This window comes from Magallana gigas, chromosome 5 (genome assembly GCF_963853765.1).
Source record: "Magallana gigas chromosome 5, xbMagGiga1.1, whole genome shotgun sequence".
NCBI classification, from domain to species: Eukaryota; Metazoa; Mollusca; class Bivalvia; order Ostreida; family Ostreidae; genus Magallana; species Magallana gigas.
In genome coordinates this window covers 33755777-33776033 of record NC_088857.1, presented here as the reverse complement: position 1 = coordinate 33776033, position 20257 = coordinate 33755777, and the positions used below count along the sequence as shown (strand labels likewise).

Below are 20257 nucleotides of genomic sequence, written 5' to 3'. Positions count from 1 at the left end.
TCTAGTTACTTTTTAATGTTATCAGACTTACTCAGCTAGGTGACGATGGAGCCACAATTGGCTATCAAGTTTTGATACTTTTAAATACTAAAATAACAAAACTTTAATCAACTAAAAAGATTTTATTTTAGCTGAATTACATTACTGTCCACCTTCTGTTGAGGGCATGCTCCTGATGATGTCAGAATCACCTGTAAAAAAAACACAATAATAATGTATTTCATTACAAACCACTAAAATCATATTTCAATTTTCACTTTTTTTGGTACAATTATGTGTGTACATAATAAAATTGCATCAAATAGCTCAATATTCAGAAGCTGCCTGAGGAGCCACAACTAACCTGGATCAGTAATGCTCAGTGTGCAGACCCTGAAGTATTTACCACAGGCAGTTCCCAACTCAATGTTGTTTCCTGTGTAATGATGGACTCCAGTCTTGGCCAACATGGCATAGTACTCAATCTCACTTTTCCTAAAATAGTTGGTTCATTAAGTTTATCTAAACTAAACTATACACTGTGGCAGTATAAATGCGAAATTGAACACTTAAAACAAACACACAGAAGTACTTTTCTTTTTTTAAATCAAATTACATTTTGATAATGAATACATCAATATCTCAGGACACATATTTTACCTTTGAAAATTCAGCTCTGAAATTCAAATAACCTAAAGAATCTTGCTTCGTTTGTAAACTGACATGTAAATGACACAGAAACTAGTCCACATGGTTCACCTGAAAAATCAGACTTCAATGCAGGACAAACCCATCTTGGTCGTGTTCTTTCTGAGCATTTCCCCAAAAGAGAGCCATTTGATAGCAATATTTGTGAAGAAGATATTAACCCCTGAGAATAATTGATCGAATGCATTCTTTACGAAAATTTCAGCCTTGTATTTTACTTGCTACTGTATGAACTTGGATACACATACATGTAAATTGAAAGATTAATTCAAATCAAGATACAACCAAATATATGGTAGCATAATGAATATTGAACCCCCCCCCCCCCCCTTTGGAATGTCCGCACATACGGAAAAGGCTCAACTAACTTTTTGTGAAAAATGTAAATTGGTCTGACCAAACTACCAAAATTTGCATGGACTAAAATAGCCAAGTAAAAATTTCAATACCTTGGTGATGACAACATACAGATTTTGATCAGAAGAAAGTTCAGTCCCCATTCTCATGGAAGAGTAAACTTTAAAACCTATTGACTTCATCTTCATCTTCTCGACTCCGAAGCCAAAAATCAGATGAAAAATGTATCAAAAATGTATCAACTCTCGAAATTTTCAGATGACAATACCTGAGAGGAGGAGTGTTGTTGGCAATGATGACCACTTTAGCCTTGCCCTGTCGAAGTGTTTTCAGAGTTTGCCTGTATCCGAGAACATATTTTCCAGATTTCATCACCAAGGCAAGCCTGGAATTGATGTTCTCAATGCTCTTTTTCTACAAATATATGGCATACAAAAATATATATGGCATACAAAATGTACATTTGTAGCCTTAAGCACAAGAATTACTGCAAATTTGAAAAAAAAAATATGAACATAACTGACGTCACTCATTAAATTAAAAAATATCTTTATGAGACCCCCCCCCCCCCCCCCCCACACACACACACATACATCCCCCCCCCCTTTTTCCGAAAAAAAAACCAACTTACCGTTTTCTTTTGAGGTGCCATTGTGCTATCTGATGACGACTTACACCTTAAATAAAAATATCGTTAATGTGACCATTTAAGAAAACAGCAATTAAGAAATTTATTGCTTGAATATACAAATTTCATCGGAGAAAAAATGTTGCCGTCCATACCTTGCGAGCACGTTGTCGGAAAGGAAGATTACCCAAAGTTCCCTGCAATTCTCGGGACAGTCTCGTCAAAATCTCGCATTCCAATGTAATGGCGTCGAAGTAAGGCAGATGTGCCATGGTCCAACTGAAAAAGCAATTTTAAAGATTATATCTAGAGGAACAGAAATAAAGCCATAATGTTTGTCTACTTAAGCAAGAAGGTAACTGTTTTTCATTACATACTGATTGTTTCAAAGTGCTAATTCTAGCAGATTTGGGTTCAAGTAGGCTGTTGCCAATGAAGCTGCACAATATTTATTTGTTAATATGTGCTTCAAATACTTTAATGATTGTTCATTCAACATAAATTGGACTTAATTGAAGATAAGGTTTTTTAAATAGAAGTTTGTCTTTTTTATAATAAATCCGGTTTTAATACAAATTTGTTCTTTGGTTCAGTGATTGCAGATTGTATGTAAAATATGACTATAATTAAATTAACAGTTCCAATGACTGAATAAGTATTTAATACATGTATATGATCAACCATTTCTATTTCTTTCATTTTTATAGTTCTTTAGGGAACATATTATCATAATTGTCCTCTTGTGCGTTTGATGCCCCAAATTTGATTTAATCATAGGAAAAAATGTCCAACCTTATGATTAAATATAAGAAGTATATGCATGTGTAGAGGATTTTTATTTGTTGTTTTATTTCAATGTTTCTTAGATTGCTATTCCAAACAATACCAAGCTTCGGTATGTGTCATGGAATAGAGAACAGGGGTATATTGCTTGTGGTGGAGAAGAAGGTCTACTCAAAGTACTTAGGTTGGAAACCCAAACAGGTATGGATGACCATCAATTTAATATGTAAACGGTGTGACTGTTGGACCGAGCGCATATTTAACACAGCACAGTTTTATTTTTTGTAGAACAAAATTAATTTGAAGCGGACGCAGTAGGATCCGCCTGGTTGCCTACTCAAATCATTAGCAAAAGTTTAACTAAACGTCGCGTGCTCAGTCTATATTATGACGTCATGTTTCAGACGTAAAACGTACATGTTTTGTCTTTGGAAATAGCCAAAGAGAGTTACGTTATTCTGAATTTTTTTTTATTTCTTCTTTCATTGTTTATCAATTTAATTCATATAAATGCCACGGTAATAAAATTGAATACTTTACTCAGTATCTAAAAGATCAGTTTCTTGATGTTAATGTTTTTATAATTTTCCATCTGATAACTTAATAAGATATACATAGAATTAGTCGTGTTTCTTGATTGAAGCACTATTTAAACTTATCTGGTGTCCTCTTTTATTTCTTTTAATTCAAATTACCTTTTATTGAAACACTAGAAAATTTTAATGGAGTTTAGGGGCAATAAACATTGATAAGTACCAGTCAATCAATGATCGAACTAACTTTTTAAAAACAAAATGTCTGCCAATATGGCGGCGCCCAGGACTGGAAGAAATTGTTTTTGGCCTTAGTACCCCTGATTCAAATTTCATTTTTCACTGATTTTCATATATATACGTGTTACCATTAATCCTCGCTTCACGAGGCAGGCTTTGCCCGCCTCTCGCTGCGCTCGGTATTAATAGTTTTAAAGATATTGTTATTTGTTAGAATATGTTTTCTATACAATGATGAGTAATGTATCTTTGGGACCTTTGAATTAGAAATAATAAAATTAGAGTATGTTTGCATTAATGTTCATGTGCTTGAAAAAATATTGAAGCAAGATTTTGATGACCTCTATATTTAACAAAATGGAGCGCTCACATTTTTAGACTAATTTAAGAAAATTTTACTTTTTTTAACCATCTAGGAAAAGATGTGAAAGTGAAAGGATTAGCAGCTCCAAGTAATTTGTCCATGAATCAGACACTAGAAGGACATAGTGGTAAGTCTTGCAAAAATTAAAATTAAAGTTTCTTTCAGGTTCATTTATCTGTAGAATTTAGCATTTTTATCAATATTTTTCTGGCATTTGATTCGGGTATATTAAAACAGTTGCCATTTATTACTACAGGAGCAGTGCAAGTTGTAACTTGGAATGAACATTACCAGAAACTGACAACAAGTGATCAATATGGGCTTATCATTGTGTGGATGCTATACAAAGGTATAAACATACTAAAATATGAGTACAATAAACCCCTATTATTTTGCTAGTTTTTTTTTTTAACCTAACACAAATTATAATTACAGGTAAAGAAATATTAAAGGAAGTACATGCTCTACCATATATCTTTCTCAAAATTTAGTGCTAAATAACCTTCCTGGGACTTGTTGAAAAAAATATCTCAAGCCTCGTATGTTTTAATCAATATATACATTAAGAGAGTATAAGAAATAATTGTTTTAGGAAAGTCTTAGAATAACTGTGTATTTATTGTGTTGTCAGGTTCTTGGTACGAAGAGATGATCAACAACAGGAACAAATCGGTGGTCCGCAGTATGGCCTGGAACGCCGACGGACAGAAAATCTGCATTGTGTACGAAGATGGTAAGTACTTTCAAGCAGTGTCGTACTAATTAATCAAAATAATTTCAATGGAATTTAAAAAAAAATGTGCTAAATATTCTTTGTAAATATTCTAATTTTGTTACCTATGCATGTACATGCAGTGTACATGTACATGTAGTTTAGAAAATACTGATAATTAGATATCTTTATAATGTTGCAGGTTGTGTCATCGTTGGTTCTGTGGATGGTAACAGGATTTGGGGGAAAGAACTTCGAGGACAACAACTTGCTCATGTGGTGGTAAGTTTTCAAAGATCAAACCAGAGCAACCCCTTAAGTCAAGTTAATGATAATGCATCAGTGATTGTTTTAGCATTACAGTTAAGAGACACCACATTTCATTAATCATTACAATACATTATGTATTATTAATCATCTATTTGATTTTCACTATTGATTTTTCTAGTGGTCTCCTGATGGAAAAATCATCTTATTTGGAATGACGAATGGAGAAGTTCATTCTTATGACAATATGGGAAATTTTATTGTAAGTATTAAATAAACTTACATTCAAAAATGATTAATATCACTCTACCTGATGTACTCCAAATATTATATGATGAAAAAGATCATTTCTCCTGGTTGTTTTTTTGTTATTGATTTCCCAATAATTAAACTACAGTCGCACCTGTTTTAGGCGGCCACCTGTGGGACAATGCCAAACTGGCCGCTAAAGACAGGTTTCAAATTAATGAAGAAAAAACACCGAGTCTTTTGCTTCTGGCTCTGTTGCACAGATTTTTTAATAGCATCTGTAATGGCGGCGTACACAGAGATGGTGAATGCACAGCTTGGATTGCTGAATAAACAGTTTATATTAATTTTAAATGGCCGTTTTAATTCCATTTATATATCAAGGGATTAAGAGCAAAACATTTTCTGCTAAATACGCCCAAATAATAATTTTCAAGGGATTAAATGCGGTAAACAAACAGAAGTAGCGTTTCCGTACAATGGGTATATGCTGAACTACGATAGCCGATGTTTTACCTTTAAAAAAGTATCCAAATTCCATTCTTATATATATTAAGCACCCGTTTTATTATCTCAAAGAAATTTTCTAGAAAAAAAAGTGCGTATGGCTAATTGCTGTACATGTTAAGCTGTTCAGCGCAAGACTGGCTATATATAATGACTTTGTGATGAAGTATATCAGTACGTGTCCATATATAAACAACACAAAACAGGTGTTATGATAATCAATTATCACATTAAATCTCAGCAGACTTCAAATTACACACTCAATTATTTGTCATTAACTCATTATCAGCTATCGAAGTTTGGCTTCTTTCGATACGGGGTCACATGTCAGATTCAAAAGTCATGTGACAAAACAGACAAAATGGCCATTGAAAACAGGCATGTTGAAGCCATGGGACCTAAAAACAGTGGCCGCTGGCCGTGTTAGACAGGTGGCCGCTTAAATCAGTTAAAATATAGTGTAAAACTAAACGGGCGGAATTAAAACTGGCCGCTCATTGGCGAGTGGCCGCTGATTAAAGGTAACCGTAACAGCAGGTGTGACTGTACTTCATTCAGTTGGATCACATATTTCTATCACGTCAATGTCCTTATTCAGTAGTCACAATACACTGATATTGGCTACATTTCAGTCCAAGTTAAACATATACTGCCTATCTGGAGTGAGTGGAGCCATCCATATCGCTGGGATCGCCTGGTACAATGGTCTGAATGGCTACCTGGAACCAAACTGTCCCAGTCTGGCTATTTGCTTTGAATCCGGCCGCTGTCAGATTATGAAGAATGAAATTGACGAAAGTAAGTTTTAACTCAGCCAAAGATTAAAAACTAAAGTGTACTAATAGTTTATCTTTGTCATTAAAACAATAATTATTTTTCAATATAGAAATATAAACTTTAATAGATAAATTATCAATACTCCCATTTTGTTTGTTCTACAGAAGTATCATGTATTTTTGCATAACTTGGAAACCAGGGAATTCTTTAGTTTGGTCTTTAGTTTGAAAGAATAAATGTACAAATATTTCATACCTATTATCAATTGAAATAAAAAAAAATTATTCTTGTTGCAAAAATTTCATAGTTGCCAGGATTGAATCTAGAAAGTTGATTTACATGTACATGTTTACTCTGTATTCTGATTGCAAAAAAGGATAATTGAATTAACATATGCTTTATTTTTTTTTTTCAGATCCCATTCTTATTGATACTGGAATGATGGTGGCCCAGATTCAGTGGAACCATAGTGGCTCAGTATTGGCTGTGGCAGGCTCACAGAGGGCATTGGGTCAAGAAAAAGAGGTCAATGTGGTCCAATTTTACAACCCGTTTGGAGAGGTAAGATAGAGTGCTTTTGACTTGAATGCGTGCCTTTTTAAGGACTTTTCTCATTAACAAACCAATACATACATGTATGATATTCATTGTGAAGTCAATTATTTTTTATGTTTGATTGTAGCACTTGAGAACTCTGAAGGTACCGGGTAAACAGATGTACAGCTGTTCATGGGAGGGAGGCAGTCTGAGAATAGCCCTAGCTGTAGACAGCTTCATATACTTCGCCAACATCAGACCTGATTACAAAGTGAGAAGACCATGATATATAAGAGATAATTTACTACAGCAATAAGATTCATAATATATTGGAAAACTACCAGTACTGTGAATTGATTATAAATGTACATGTAAATGTCATATACCAGTATATCTTGATTTCAGAAAGCTGAAACAAACAATCATGACATATACATGAATCTTATGTTAAATGTTAAGTGTTGAATCCATAAAAGTGTAAACTTTTGGGACTTGCAAGTCATTATGTTTGGAAAGTATTGTACTGTACATATATTTTACATCTGGGAAGATATTTATATATAGACTAATACTACTGGGTATATTGTTTTGTAAATGATCAACCTTCAAATTTTAGATGAGTTTACATGTACATGTTTAAAAATTTAAAGATCACTTTTGCTTTTAGTGGGGATTTTGCTCCAACACTGTCGTGTATTCCTTTACCAAACCTGAGAGGGTAGAGCACTGTGTAATATTCTGGGACACAAAGAATGGAGAGGTAATTCAGCAAAATTATAAAGATCAGGAGTAAAGGGGAAACGTAGCATAATGATTTCAACCTTGAATAATATGATTATATGTAAAACCATGTGAAAATCACCTCTAGTCCTCTAAAGATCTTCATTTGATAAATCCAAAGTTGACGTAAAACAGAAGTTAGGAAATAAAATAAAAGTTCTAAAAATTCTATTTTTTAATTTGGCAGAAATATGTGAAGTATGTGAGGAATCTCATTGCCATCACAGCCTGTGGTGACTACTGTTGCTTGGCAACCAAAGCAGATGAAACTACTGGACAGGTATTCTAGTATTATAATATTACATTAAACTTAAAAGATGTACATGTATATTAATTGAAGAGAGAAATCTTAATCTTTACACGAAATAAGAAATTGAAAATGAAGGAGTATGTCTCATTATTATTTAACTGGCAAAAAACCTCAGTGAATGTACAAGAGCATTCAAATAGTAAACAGGAGCTGAATATCTTTTTTTACTTTTGAATATATCCTTGCAGTTTGTATTAGTTCTCTGCAATTCCATCGGGACACCCCTGGACTCCAAGTATGTAGAAATCGACCCAGTGTATCTGACCATGACCAAGACCCACATTATGTGTGCCTCCAAGGAAGCTCTGTACACCTGGCAGTTCAAGAATCCTAAAAAGCTGGCCACCCTGGACATGCCTGGGCGTCGCCGGGCAGGGACCGAAAGGTTAGGGGAGGTTCTTGTATATGCAGCCACACACTTTATTGATATGAAATGGTTAGCGTTGATATAAAAGTGTGCTATATCTTTAATACATGTTCATATAACATGAACATGTACATTTATCATCCAAATATTTTGTATTTTGTTATTTTGTTGAGAATAATTTATTTAACCATATAAGAAACTTACTGAATTTATAACATAAACTTAAAGATCTATGTAAACCAAAATATTTAATCGCCATAGTCAGAGAAAAAAAAATATAAAATGTGTAATCCTTTACATGTATTCAATAAAACCAAGGCAATTGAATTATTAGTGGACTTTACAGAGGCAATTGACTTATTTGTAGACTTTACCATATAGATGATCAGCCGACTGGTGCAACAGCTACAGAGGAGGTAGACTTCAGCAAAGCATTCAATGTAAGTTATCTCAATCAAAATTACAGGACTATACACCAGCCTTACACACAACATTGATTTAATAGTTTTTTATATAAGATGTGTTCCTGCAATACAATGTAATACAGCTTATTGAGACACAAGTACACGTTTGTTATTTATGCATATGAATTTCTTTACCCCTCTATTTCTTGATTATTGTAGCTAAGTGTGGAAACAGATAAATTTTAATATACGATGCCTTTAATCAAATACAAAGTAAAGATTATTCTCCATATAGCACTTTTTGACTTTTATATTTCTGGTGAATCTTTCAAACTTGTAAAGTTTTTGTACCTACATGTTGACAGAGGTTTCACCTTCGGAACAAGGTACTGACATAAAAAGGCGTTTTTTTGGTTTCTTTATGTCTAGCTTAATTTACGGCTGCTGTGGTGCTATCTGTGTTTTGTAATATATATCAACATAACGGTACATGTGTATTTACGATGTTAATGTTTGGTTGGTCTTTTGATCTCACATTCTCAATGCAGTACCATTGCAACTGAAGAGTAAATATGTTTAATTATTTGATGAATATCATGAGATTAAAAAGTATTTGCAGCAAATCTAGTCAAAACACATGTAGATTTAGGTCTTTAGGAAATATAAAGGAATGTGAGATAAAAAGACTGGGGCTAGTGAAAATGACAGCATGTATATAATATTACTGGCAGATTGCAGATCCATATTAATTAGTTGAAACTATAAGGGACCTGTTAAACTTTATATATTTTAGCCAAAGGAGGTATATATAAAACCTGAATTGATATTGTTTTGTTTCTATGGTTCTTTTTTATAATAGTTAGATCATAGAGTTTCTTTTATTGTGTTTTCTTAAATATTGTTGTTTATATAATAGTGTTAACTTTATGAAATCAGCATTTTTGTACTTGAAAGGATAAAAAGTATTTCATTTTTAACATTGTTATTCCTTTTTAAATACTAGTACATAGAAATCAAAGAATTCAAAGATAATGTCATTTTTTTGAACAACTGAAGCAATATTGTAGCCATAATATTTCCAAAGAAATTTTTATTCGCATGAAATTGCGATAAGCACATCTCACAGGTTTTAGAAACTTGCTTTTTGGACAGATGTAGACAAAATTATACTATGATAAATATTCATGATTTTATATTCTCATGATTAGATGCAAAATGGTTGAATTGTAAAATTAAGTACTTAATAAGATAAGGAATCTACAGTTATTAAACTTGACAAGCAAGGATTGAGTTACTCTAGGTTTTGTAATGTGTGCAGCATGCTAAGCTAATGCGGAATGTCATTCACATTTGTTCCTGATTCAAATTTATTACTGTACATGTACACACTTTATCGTACATTTTTATGCACATCTTTTAAAACTTTAAATGCATGAAAATTCTGAAATCAAAATTTTTATGCAAGATTTTGGGTCAGATTCAATTCCCAGTACAAGTTCACCGTACAGTATTTATTCATATGAAATGTTTATGTAATTCCCAGTTGCATTTCTTTTACACTGTCAAACATTTAATAAAAAAATTCTTATATATGGTTGCAGAATCAATAAAGTTTTGATTAAAAATGCTGGTTATTTCCCAATTAAACTTTTGATGAGAAATAAACAAGCATGCATAATTAAAGCTTTATACTGTAAATTCCTAACTACGGTAAACGCGAGGAATTAATTTCCGTGTAAAATTGCGAGAAGCAGTCCTCGCTGATTTTAAAATCTCGCTCTTATTTTTCACACAGTTTTGAGCTATATGAAACCATTACAAAAAATTGGTGCTCACGATTTTATATTCTCGCAATTTGATGCAAAACACCGGAATCACGGAATTAAGTACTCGCGTGAAATAAGAAATTTACAGTAGTCAAGATGTAATGTAAACCTGCAAACCCTGACTGAAAAATCATTATTATCACCAATTTAAGACATCATCTCCAATTTTCATATTCATTTTTTGTAGGGAACAGAAGACCCTGTGTGTGCCATTTGTGCTTCTGACAAAGTTTTGATTGTGGTAAGGATGGGAAAAAAGAAATCTACGCTAAGATTCCTATACATTGGTATTTCTATGATAAATACGTTATGATTAATACAGTATGTGATCTTGTTGCTATAAGTACACTTTACTTGTGTGTGTTTGTAGGGGAGGGAATCTGGTACCATCAATAGATACTCAATGCCTATGCTGTCCTTGACCCACAAGTATGCCATCGGATGTCGACCGCATCAGCTGTCTCTTAACTGTACCTCCAGGTAGGAGATAAGTACTGAATCTTAAATAGGTTATCCCAACCAATGAATTGACTGTAAAATGATGAGTGAATTAGTAAAAAATTGCTATAAAAATATCTGAAGTCATATAATGCTCGTGTAACCCAATGTTTATTTGCTGTTAATTTATTTTATGATGTACCTGTGAAAGAAGGCCTAGTGGGGTTTTTTTCACATCATTCTCTCAAACATTGTTTTAAAATTTTCTCAGACACTGATAAAAGCTTATGGTTCCATGTACTTTCATAAAGTTGATCGATCCTAAATAATAAGCAATATTTTCTTTTTTCGGGAGGAGGGGATTATTGTATCTCTAAGTAACATTTTTACTTCCTTTTAGTCGACTAGCCATTATTGACATCAGTGGGGTCTTGACCTTTTTTGACCTTGACACAAGAATCACTGACCAGGATGGGAAAGAGATAGTTGGAGAGCAGCTGAAGTTTGAGAGAAAGGATGTTTGGGATATGAGATGGGCCGAGGTAAAACAAGACGCTTTCTAACATATGAAAATTTTTAAAAAATATTTAAATATAATAAGTCACAATTGATGAAGTCTATTAAATCAAATTTTGGGGAGTGAATTATTAAAAAATGAGGTTACTTCTTTAAAGGATAAAGTGTTTGACAGTTGAACTTTAAATTTCAGGATAATCCTGAGCTGTTTGCCATGACAGAGAAGACCAGAATGTATATTTTCAGAAATCTGGACCCTGAGGTAAAGTTCTGATGCTATAACCAAAAGCATATAGGTGACAGTCATAAAAATCATGCTAAGACAATGTACTCATTCGATATAAAGTTTAGATATCTAGGCTTACAAGATACTGTAACATGCTTTCATTGTAAAAATGCTTTTGTCTTCCTGTGCTTGTTTAGATTTATATGGCAAAGCTTAGTTTGTGGCAGTTTTCCAGTTTCCAATTAAGCTATTTTTCAGTGATACATTAATTCTGTAATCTGATTGCCAGATACTGTAAAGCAGCATCTATTTGTATGTGAGAATTTTTTGCGAGGTTCACAAAAGCCATGTTGTCAGGAATATTTATCGCCATGAACCAATCCTTTCATGTCTCTTTGCGTTTAAATTGTCAAATTCATTCTAGGTTAGGAAAATTAGTTGCTGCAATTTAAGTCAACTGAAAAATGCAAGATAAAGTCAACTCACATAAGATATTGCCTTCTTTATTTATGGAGTCCAACATATAATTTGGTATATCTAGGGTTACTGATAGGACCCGCTCTTCATGTTTCAACAAACACCTTTGGAGTTGGGATAATTACAACATAAAGAGATCCTGAAGCTCTTGACTTTTAAATGATCCAAGTTTTAAATAATGGAATTACTGTTGAATCATTAGATTTCGTTGTGGCTCAATTTTCGTGGAATTCGTGGGTACCTCTCATCCACGAATTTACATCCTCCACAAATTAATAAATTATGGTTATTAAGTCATATTTCCATTTGAAGGTATATTATGTCCCCACAAACTTGTAAAATTTAAGCAATCCACGAAAATTGGCCCCCACAAATTTAAATGATTCCACAGTAGATCTACACTGTATACTACTATTATTCTTCCCACTGTTATATTACACATGAGCAGAAAAACGAATGTTAACAATATATATGCACATGATAATTGTTAGATTCAAGCAAGAAACAACAAAAAACTATCCATGTACAATACCGGGTATTTCCATTTTTCCACTTATACAAAAATTTTTTTTTATTTATTCATAAAACAAATATCAATAGACATCTAAGGTGAGAAAACAGATTTGAATTAGGAAGATGTAGATTTTGTAAATTTCGAAAATATCTAAATGTAGTGTTTTTCTAATATTCATTTACTCTCACAATCATTCTTGCCAGCCAAGAGTGATAATCCACTACTCTCCTCTACAGACAAGGAGTGCATTGTCACCCACACCAGAAAATGGCTCACAGTCTGATCTTTTTCTTCTAAGATCCCATTCTAGATGTGTGTTTTTAGGTCATCTGAGTCTGACAGGTGACACAATTTCAACCACTGACCATCTGTCATAACTGAATCATAAGTTGCATTATTGAAAAAAAAAAAAAATTCAACCTCACTCAAAATATCATTAAACAGTATATACTTTATTGTAAATGGTTTTGACTTTGAAACATTTCTTTCATTTTCTGACATCACTGGCAGATAAATTTAAATATTGTGAAATTCAATACTAAGGGAGACATTTGTTAGAATTTTAAAAGTTAGATAAGAGGGATTGGTTTATTAAAGCATAATGTGAATTGAAGAATATTGTAAAACACAGTTTTTAAAACATTGACTGTATCTGCTCTGGGAGAAATATGTATAATTCATGAAGTTCAAGGTCAAACTCCCTGTCCTCGTAGCATTTTCGTGACAAATCACTAAAATTATGAAATGATTAGGGAATACTGAGGGGGTTTTTTTCTTGATGTAATTAAAAATAAAAACTACAATATTTGTTTGTATAGCAACTTGTAACATATATAAATAATATAATAATAATGATGATATAACATGTAACACAGTCATGTAAATAGAAAACAAGTGCACCTATCTTGTGTTATTTCATAATTTTCCATTTCTCACTTTTGATTTACCACTGACATGAGCTGAATTTTTGCCATATTTATTCCAAGACTGCATGATGTATTTTTTCAGTGTTCTGATAGACATTAATTGTAGTTCAGTTTTACAGGTTATGTTTTTAAGCTGCACTCAAACCTTACTTTAACTGTCAAAGCACGTACTAAGCATAAGAACCACACAAGAAATCACAAAACTCTTAGCATATCCCGATTCAATGTTATTCTTTCTTTTTATCTTTGTGTATGTTGTGGTACATATTATCAATAATTTGATAAACATGTATAGTGTGTGTTGTCAGTAGAACACCTGTGCCTGGTAAATAAAGGGAAAACTGGTCAACAGTCTTACCAATATACAGTTACTATTACAATACATCATACATGTATGTGAAATTGAAGTTTATGCTTTAAAAAAATTAAATTATGAGGCAGAGTGAAAATTAATGTTTCATGGTTTCGGTATAAATATAAGCACTTAATAGCATAAGGTACAATTAATTGAAAGTGACAGGAATTTTGAGTTTCCTCATGTGTTTGTGTGTAAGATGTTTACATCTTGGTATTTCATGTACCTACAGGAACCCATCTTGAGCAGTGGATATATCTGCCAGTTCAATGACCTTCAGATCAAATCAGTGTTGTTGGATGAGATCATGAAAGACCCAGAAAATCCTACCAAAGACAACATGGCAGAAATGGAAATCAAGGTGAAATTGACTTGTGAAATGTAGATTATTTAAAAGAGCTCTCACACCATATTTTGGTATCTTAGGCTGGGACTTTTAAAATTAGAATATTTGTTGAATATTGAGGAAAAAAATTATATACCGGTATTCAAACTTCATATGTTTAGTTTGATGTGTATATCTTTCTTGTTATACTATGAAACATGATTAGAAAGTTGTCATTCTATATATACAAATCTATGTTCTTAATTTTTGAGGACAAAATTAATTTATCATACACATTAATTCAGTTTCTCAAAGATACCATATGACGGTCCCAGTTTTAGACAATTGAGAGCCCTATAAATTTGTTGAATACCTTGTGCACACCAAGTCAATGTGATTGTAAATATTTCTGGAGTATCAATAAATCAAAGGTTATTTGACTTCCATTTGTTTCAGTCTCTAAGAGATACCCGAGATTTGTTGGAGAAAGTTGGAATCAATGATGCCCAGCAGTTCATTGAGGACAATCCACATCCCAGACTCTGGTAATCAAACATCAATGCTAATTTAAACAAAAGGTCTATTGCAGTATAGAAACTTTGCAAATGTTATTGTAACTTAGTATTAAACAAACAGCTCATGAAGTTATTGTTAGAAGGAGTAGTTATTTGATGCATTATGTATTGGCAGTTCTACAGTTCGGTGCAAAAACTACAGTTGTTACATGATCATGCAAAATTTCTCCACATGCATGTATGAAGTATATGGATTTGAGTATAAATATTTGTATGCAATAAAGTATTAATGCATATTTTGTTTACACCAAACCTCTTCATGCTACCCACCTAGGCCAGAAGTTGACTTTGTCATGGTACATGTTGGTGTTAAATTAAGTTTGAAATGCTTTTGTTTCTGTTACAGGAGACTGTTAGCTGAATCTGCTTTAGAGCAGCTGAATCTTAAAGTCGCTGAACAGGCATTCGTGAGATGTAAAGATTACCAGGGAATTGAGTTTGTTAAAAGACTTGGAAATTTACAGGTTTGTTTCATTTTTAAAATGTGACTAAACACTCAGTGCTTAATGTATATGTTTATGTGGAAATCTTGACTTATTTGAAATTATGACAATTTATTAGAGTGAGGTTTTTATGGTATTTTAAAATTCATGTAGATAAATGTGTGTACTGTTTTTTTTAGAATGAGAACATGAAGAAAGCTGAGGTGTGTGCCTACTTCAGAAGGTTTGAGGAGGCTGAGAGGAAGTACCTGGATATGGACCGAAGGTAACTTGCAGTAATTATATCTAATACAAAATTAAAACATGTTGATTTTGTAGTAGTTGGTGTTATTGCATAATCCAAGGACTGACTCAGTTTGAGTGTGTGTTTGTTAGATCATTTAGATTTATGTAAGAAAAATGTCTATTACAGTTAATGTGCATGTACGTCTGCTGTTTGGAATTATTTATTAAACAGTTCAATCAATCATGTCCGCAGCTAAAGGTCTGTGATTCCCAAACCTCAGGTTTATTATTTTTGTCTAAGGATTGATAGGTCTATATTTGCATATTTGTATAAGTGTTATTATCTATAAATCTTGCTGCTCTGCCTATCATATATGTGGTGTTGGACTTGCATGCATTACATTGTATTCTATCCCTCACTGTAGAGACCTGGCTGTCAGCCTCAGGAAGAAGCTAGGTGACTGGTTCCGTGTGGTACAGCTGTTAAAGACTGGGTCCGGCGGGGATGATGTTCAGCTAGAGGAGGCATGGAACGCCATCGGGGACTACTATGCTGACCGCCAGAAATGGTCTGTGCACTCTAGAGTTCATGTAAAGCTTTCATTTTGCAAAACTTACTTGTTCTATTTAGTTTAAGAAGAGTTGATTATACATTTTGTTTTCAGTCCTTAGAATAAATTATCAGAATACCTTAATGTAATTTGACTGATTGATTTGTTGTGTACAGGCAGCAAGCAGTGACCTATTATGTACAGGGCAGGAATCAGGAGAGACTGGCGGAGTGCTACTACACCCTGGAGGACTACGGGGGCCTGGAGAAGATGGTGCAGGCCCTCCCCGAGAACCACAAGCTTCTACCAGTATGTATCTATTTGTGTCTGTTTTAACATTATCCAAAGTTAATTATAGTGTTACCTACACAGATAGCTCAAGGAGAATTTTCATATAGAAAGAAACAAACCTTGATTATTATTATTATTACATGTATTATGGATTATATTATCTAAAACTTCTTTGGAAAGCCTTATCATTTATCGAGACATGTACAGTTGGCAGTCTTTGGCCAATGTTTTACACATGGAGTTTACATGTATATGGCCTTTGTAGGAGATTGGACACATGTTTGTTACTGTGGGGATGTGTGAACAAGCTGTGGCTGCCTTCACAAGGGTGAGTTATTCAATAGGTTGTAACTGTCTTAATACAAGTGTTCTTATATTAATATAAGGTGATTTGATATCATATCAGAACATTACATAATTATGTCTACATGTAATTAAGTTTGAAAAATATAAATCTAAATTTAAAAAAAAAACTGTACATGTAAATCTTGTATGAATATTTGCAGCCACAAATAGCTTATTGTAAATGAAAATGAAAAGCAAAATAAAAAACAAGAAATGTTACTTCAGTCATAAAATTACCTATTACCTGGATGTGTCATTATTTTCAAATGCATTAAGATATGATTGTAAATGTTCTAGTGTAACCACATAAAGAAAGCCATAGACAGCTGTGTGGACCTGAACCAATGGAACACAGCCATAGAGCTGGCCAAGACCCACAATGTGAGGGAGATAGACTCACTGCTAGCCAAGTATGCCTCTCATCTACTGGAGAAGAACAAGATAGTCAGCGCTATAGAGCTGTACCGTAAAGCCGGACACTTCCTTAACGCTGCCAAACTTCTCTTTAAGGTCATCATTGTATATATACGTGCATAGTCAGCTCAATTTTTTAAGATGTCATTAACATGTAAATGTTGCAAATAAGTTTTTATCAGTGATTATTTACATGGAGTATGTTTTACAATAGAACTTTCATTAAGGTTGTAAATATTTTCAGTCACAAGAAATTGTTTTTAACGAACAGTTTCAATGAAACCATTCAGTGACATTCACATCAATTTTGATTTTACTGGCATCATTGATTCATTGATTAGATTAGAATTAATTTGGTTGTAATTTATTCATTCCTTTTAAAAATGTCCTGGTTTCTTCCTATGTAATTTTAATTATACATGATCTTTGTGCTCATGTTGGAAAACAAAATTAATAGCTGTCAGTTTGAGAAAAAAAAAATCTTAACTTAGATTATACTGTAAACGTACTACATTTGGCTGTGTATTCTATTTAGCGCTTTTGGTGGAATGCAGCTTCCACTTAATCAAGTGCATATAAGAATAGTCACATTGAGGAGTACGCTAATTCAAATCCACGCTAACTTGTTCAAAAACTAATTTCCACCAAATATCATACACGCGAAATATAATATGTTTATAGTAAGAGATGTTTTTGTCTATTACAGTTGGCTAATGAACAAGCGAAGAAGAAGGCTAGACCTGTGCTGATTAAGAAAATGTTTGTCCTTGGAGGTCTTTTGATTGAACAGTATCATGAACAGATGAAAATGACCTCCAGGTCAAAGGTCAAGGATAAAAGAATGGTAACAATCACATTTTAAAATGAAAATCAGATTAATTTATTATAAACTAATATCTTGAAAAGTAATGTCAGGAATTTTGCGTAAATTTATGCTCATGGCTTAGGTATATGCATGTAGAGGGAAATTAAAAAACTCAATAAAAACAGCTTTGTATGTTTGGGGGAATAGGCTTGAATCAATTGATGCTTGAGGAGGATATTTACAGCATAATTTGACAGTCACTGTCACTGTAAACATGTTTACAGGCTGCCTCAGCCCTGGCTGGTTTCCTGGAGGAGGATGCTACAGCCATCAGTGACAGTAAACTCCTGGACAATGCCTGGAGAGGAGCAGAGGCCTACCACTTCTACCTGCTGGCCCAGAGGCAGCTCAATGAAGGTATACAGCTGTTGGAGACTTGTTTTGTTTACCTTTGTCTTATGTAAAGGAATAGGTAGGACTGAGGTTTAGGGCATGGGGGCCTTCAGTATCAATAAAGTGAATCAAGTGATGTGTTTTGGGAGGGGGGGGGGGATAAATACTGGTAAGTACTGGAAGTCGTTGTTAAGTTTGGGTTGGCGCAGTTAGTATCAGAATACAAGCTTGTATATGCAGTTCAAATTTTCATACATGTATAACTAGTATTATGAAAACAAATTATCAAAACATGTTATATATTACTGTATATAATGTAAAATAAATTATGGAAAAAAACCAGAATGTCGCTTAAAATATACAATGCATTTACAGCTTTGACAATTGATTTATTGTTTATTTCTGACAGCATGTGCAGGTTCAGCATATGAAAACAGTTCATATTTTTTCTCCCTTTTGATTTAGGTTACGTGGAGGCATCAATGAGAACCTGTTTGTTCCTGAGAGACTATGAAGACATTATTGATCCGTGTGACATCTACTCTCTGTTAGGTATGGCATATAGATGTAAAGTTCTTCAAACGTATCTGTTATTTTAGATTCCCAGTAATTTATCACCTTTCATTGATGCATGTTACAAATATGTCATAGATATTGGAGAAGCCAGTCATGTAGAATAATTGAAATCTCTGTATTAAAAAGTATTTTGTGGTTAAGTTTTAATTATGTCATCTCATCAAGACTCGAATACATACTGTGGTTTCATCAATATTCGTTGAATACCAATTTTCGTGGATTTCGTTGTTAAGTTGATCCACGAAATTAAATGTTCATTGAAGTTCAATTTCAACTAACATTTTATATTGATAGGATCATTGGCAATGAAATTTCGTATCCTTGTAACTGTGGTTTTCAGAAAATCCACGAAAATTGATACCCACAAAAATTTATGAAACCACAGTAAAGTTTGGACACTCATTATAGCAATACTGGGCTGTGTTTAGTCCTTCAGCATATGATTAATTCATCAAAATGGAAGTGTCATGGTTCATAAACAAAATACCAGTTACATCTAAATGATGCTTCTCTGATTTGAGCACTGTATTGTTTTACAGCTTTGGCAGCCTCTGCTTGTAAAGCATTTGGGACCTGCTCCAAAGCCTTCATCAAGCTAGAGACCCTGGAATCTCTCACTCCAGAACAGAGGTTGTCTTATGAGGAGCTGGCATTAGAGATATTCACAAAGTAAGCGTGTAGCTCCATATCTTTAAGCTTAAAAATCTCTTATTTTTAAGAAAGTATAGCTGTATGTTTTACATGTATTTGTGATGCTTGTTATTATTGTAGACATGGTCCCCGTGACAGCCGTAATAACAAAGTGGAATGCTCCAGTTGTGCCACCAGCATTCCAGACTCGTAAGTTGTTTGATAGCAGCCTGCTTCATAACTTATATTTTGATTAAAATATTAAATTTTCTTTTAAAATACACAAGAATTTTAGTGTAGTGTTGTGATGCAAACACTATTTAGTGTCACACATGTACATGGATGTACCTTTCTATTAATTTATTTTTCATTCAATAGATCCTTCTCCTGTCCAAACTGTGATACCAAGTTCCCTGCCTGCATCGTGACGGGTCGACCCCTGATGGAGTACCAGTTCTGGATGTGCAGTGCGTGTAAACACCGAGCATTCGAGTCGGAGATCTCTCATCGTCAAACCTGTCCCCTGTGTCACACACCTGTGTAGTCACACCACCTGTCCTCAAAATGGACACTCCTATTTATGTTTAATTTAATGTTGATAGACTGTTGAGTGTGATCTGTCCAACTTCCGTCCAAAATGTGACTGTACTTTTAGATTGTGATGATAAATAATAAAGAAATAAACCTATTTATTTCTAATATGAACTTTCTTTTATGTTGCTTTTTGTGAAGATTGGAATCCTTTCTCACTAATTAATTTTGGTTTTGGAGGAATTGTTATCATGATCAGTAAACACACAAATACATGTAACCAAGTCTTGCAACAAGTTCATGGTTTAAAATTCTTCTCCAAGCTGAATATGAACCATTACTTTATCTATATGTCGTTAATTTATATCAATTT

General features: G+C 33.4%; 2 protein-coding genes across 3 annotated transcripts; one reads left to right on the top strand and one right to left on the bottom strand.

Moving 5' to 3' along the window:
- Positions 1-102: 102 nt before the first annotated feature.
- LOC105330605 (large ribosomal subunit protein eL30) lies at positions 103-1937 on the bottom strand. Its single transcript, XM_034470238.2, has 5 exons — positions 1828-1937; positions 1676-1721; positions 1313-1458; positions 344-474; positions 103-191 (listed from the first exon to the last, which is right to left on the bottom strand). The coding sequence occupies exons 2-5, from the start codon at positions 1694-1696 to the stop codon at positions 142-144; spliced, it is 348 nt and encodes a 115-aa protein (XP_034326129.1). The 5' UTR covers positions 1697-1721; positions 1828-1937; the 3' UTR covers positions 103-141.
- LOC105329914 (WD repeat-containing protein 35) lies at positions 1887-20058 on the top strand. 2 transcript variants are annotated; one of them, XM_011431405.4, is made up of 33 exons: positions 1887-2027; positions 2539-2656; positions 3645-3719; positions 3849-3941; positions 4224-4325; positions 4507-4586; positions 4753-4833; positions 5960-6125; positions 6520-6665; positions 6787-6912; positions 7309-7401; positions 7609-7701; positions 7920-8116; positions 8466-8538; positions 8868-8888; positions 10516-10569; positions 10699-10808; positions 11167-11308; positions 11476-11544; positions 14013-14141; positions 14562-14650; positions 15027-15144; positions 15303-15388; positions 15774-15917; positions 16076-16208; positions 16456-16518; positions 16833-17045; positions 17656-17793; positions 18039-18171; positions 18613-18699; positions 19263-19392; positions 19495-19563; positions 19732-20058. In XM_011431405.4, exons 1-33 carry the CDS (start codon positions 2004-2006, stop codon positions 19895-19897), a joined length of 3561 nt encoding a protein of 1186 aa, XP_011429707.2. In that variant the 5' UTR covers positions 1887-2003; the 3' UTR covers positions 19898-20058. The 2 variants fall into 2 exon arrangements, with proteins under 2 accessions (XP_011429707.2, XP_011429708.2); XM_011431406.4 differs by lacking the exon at positions 8868-8888.
- The last annotated feature ends 199 nt before the right edge of the window (positions 20059-20257 follow it).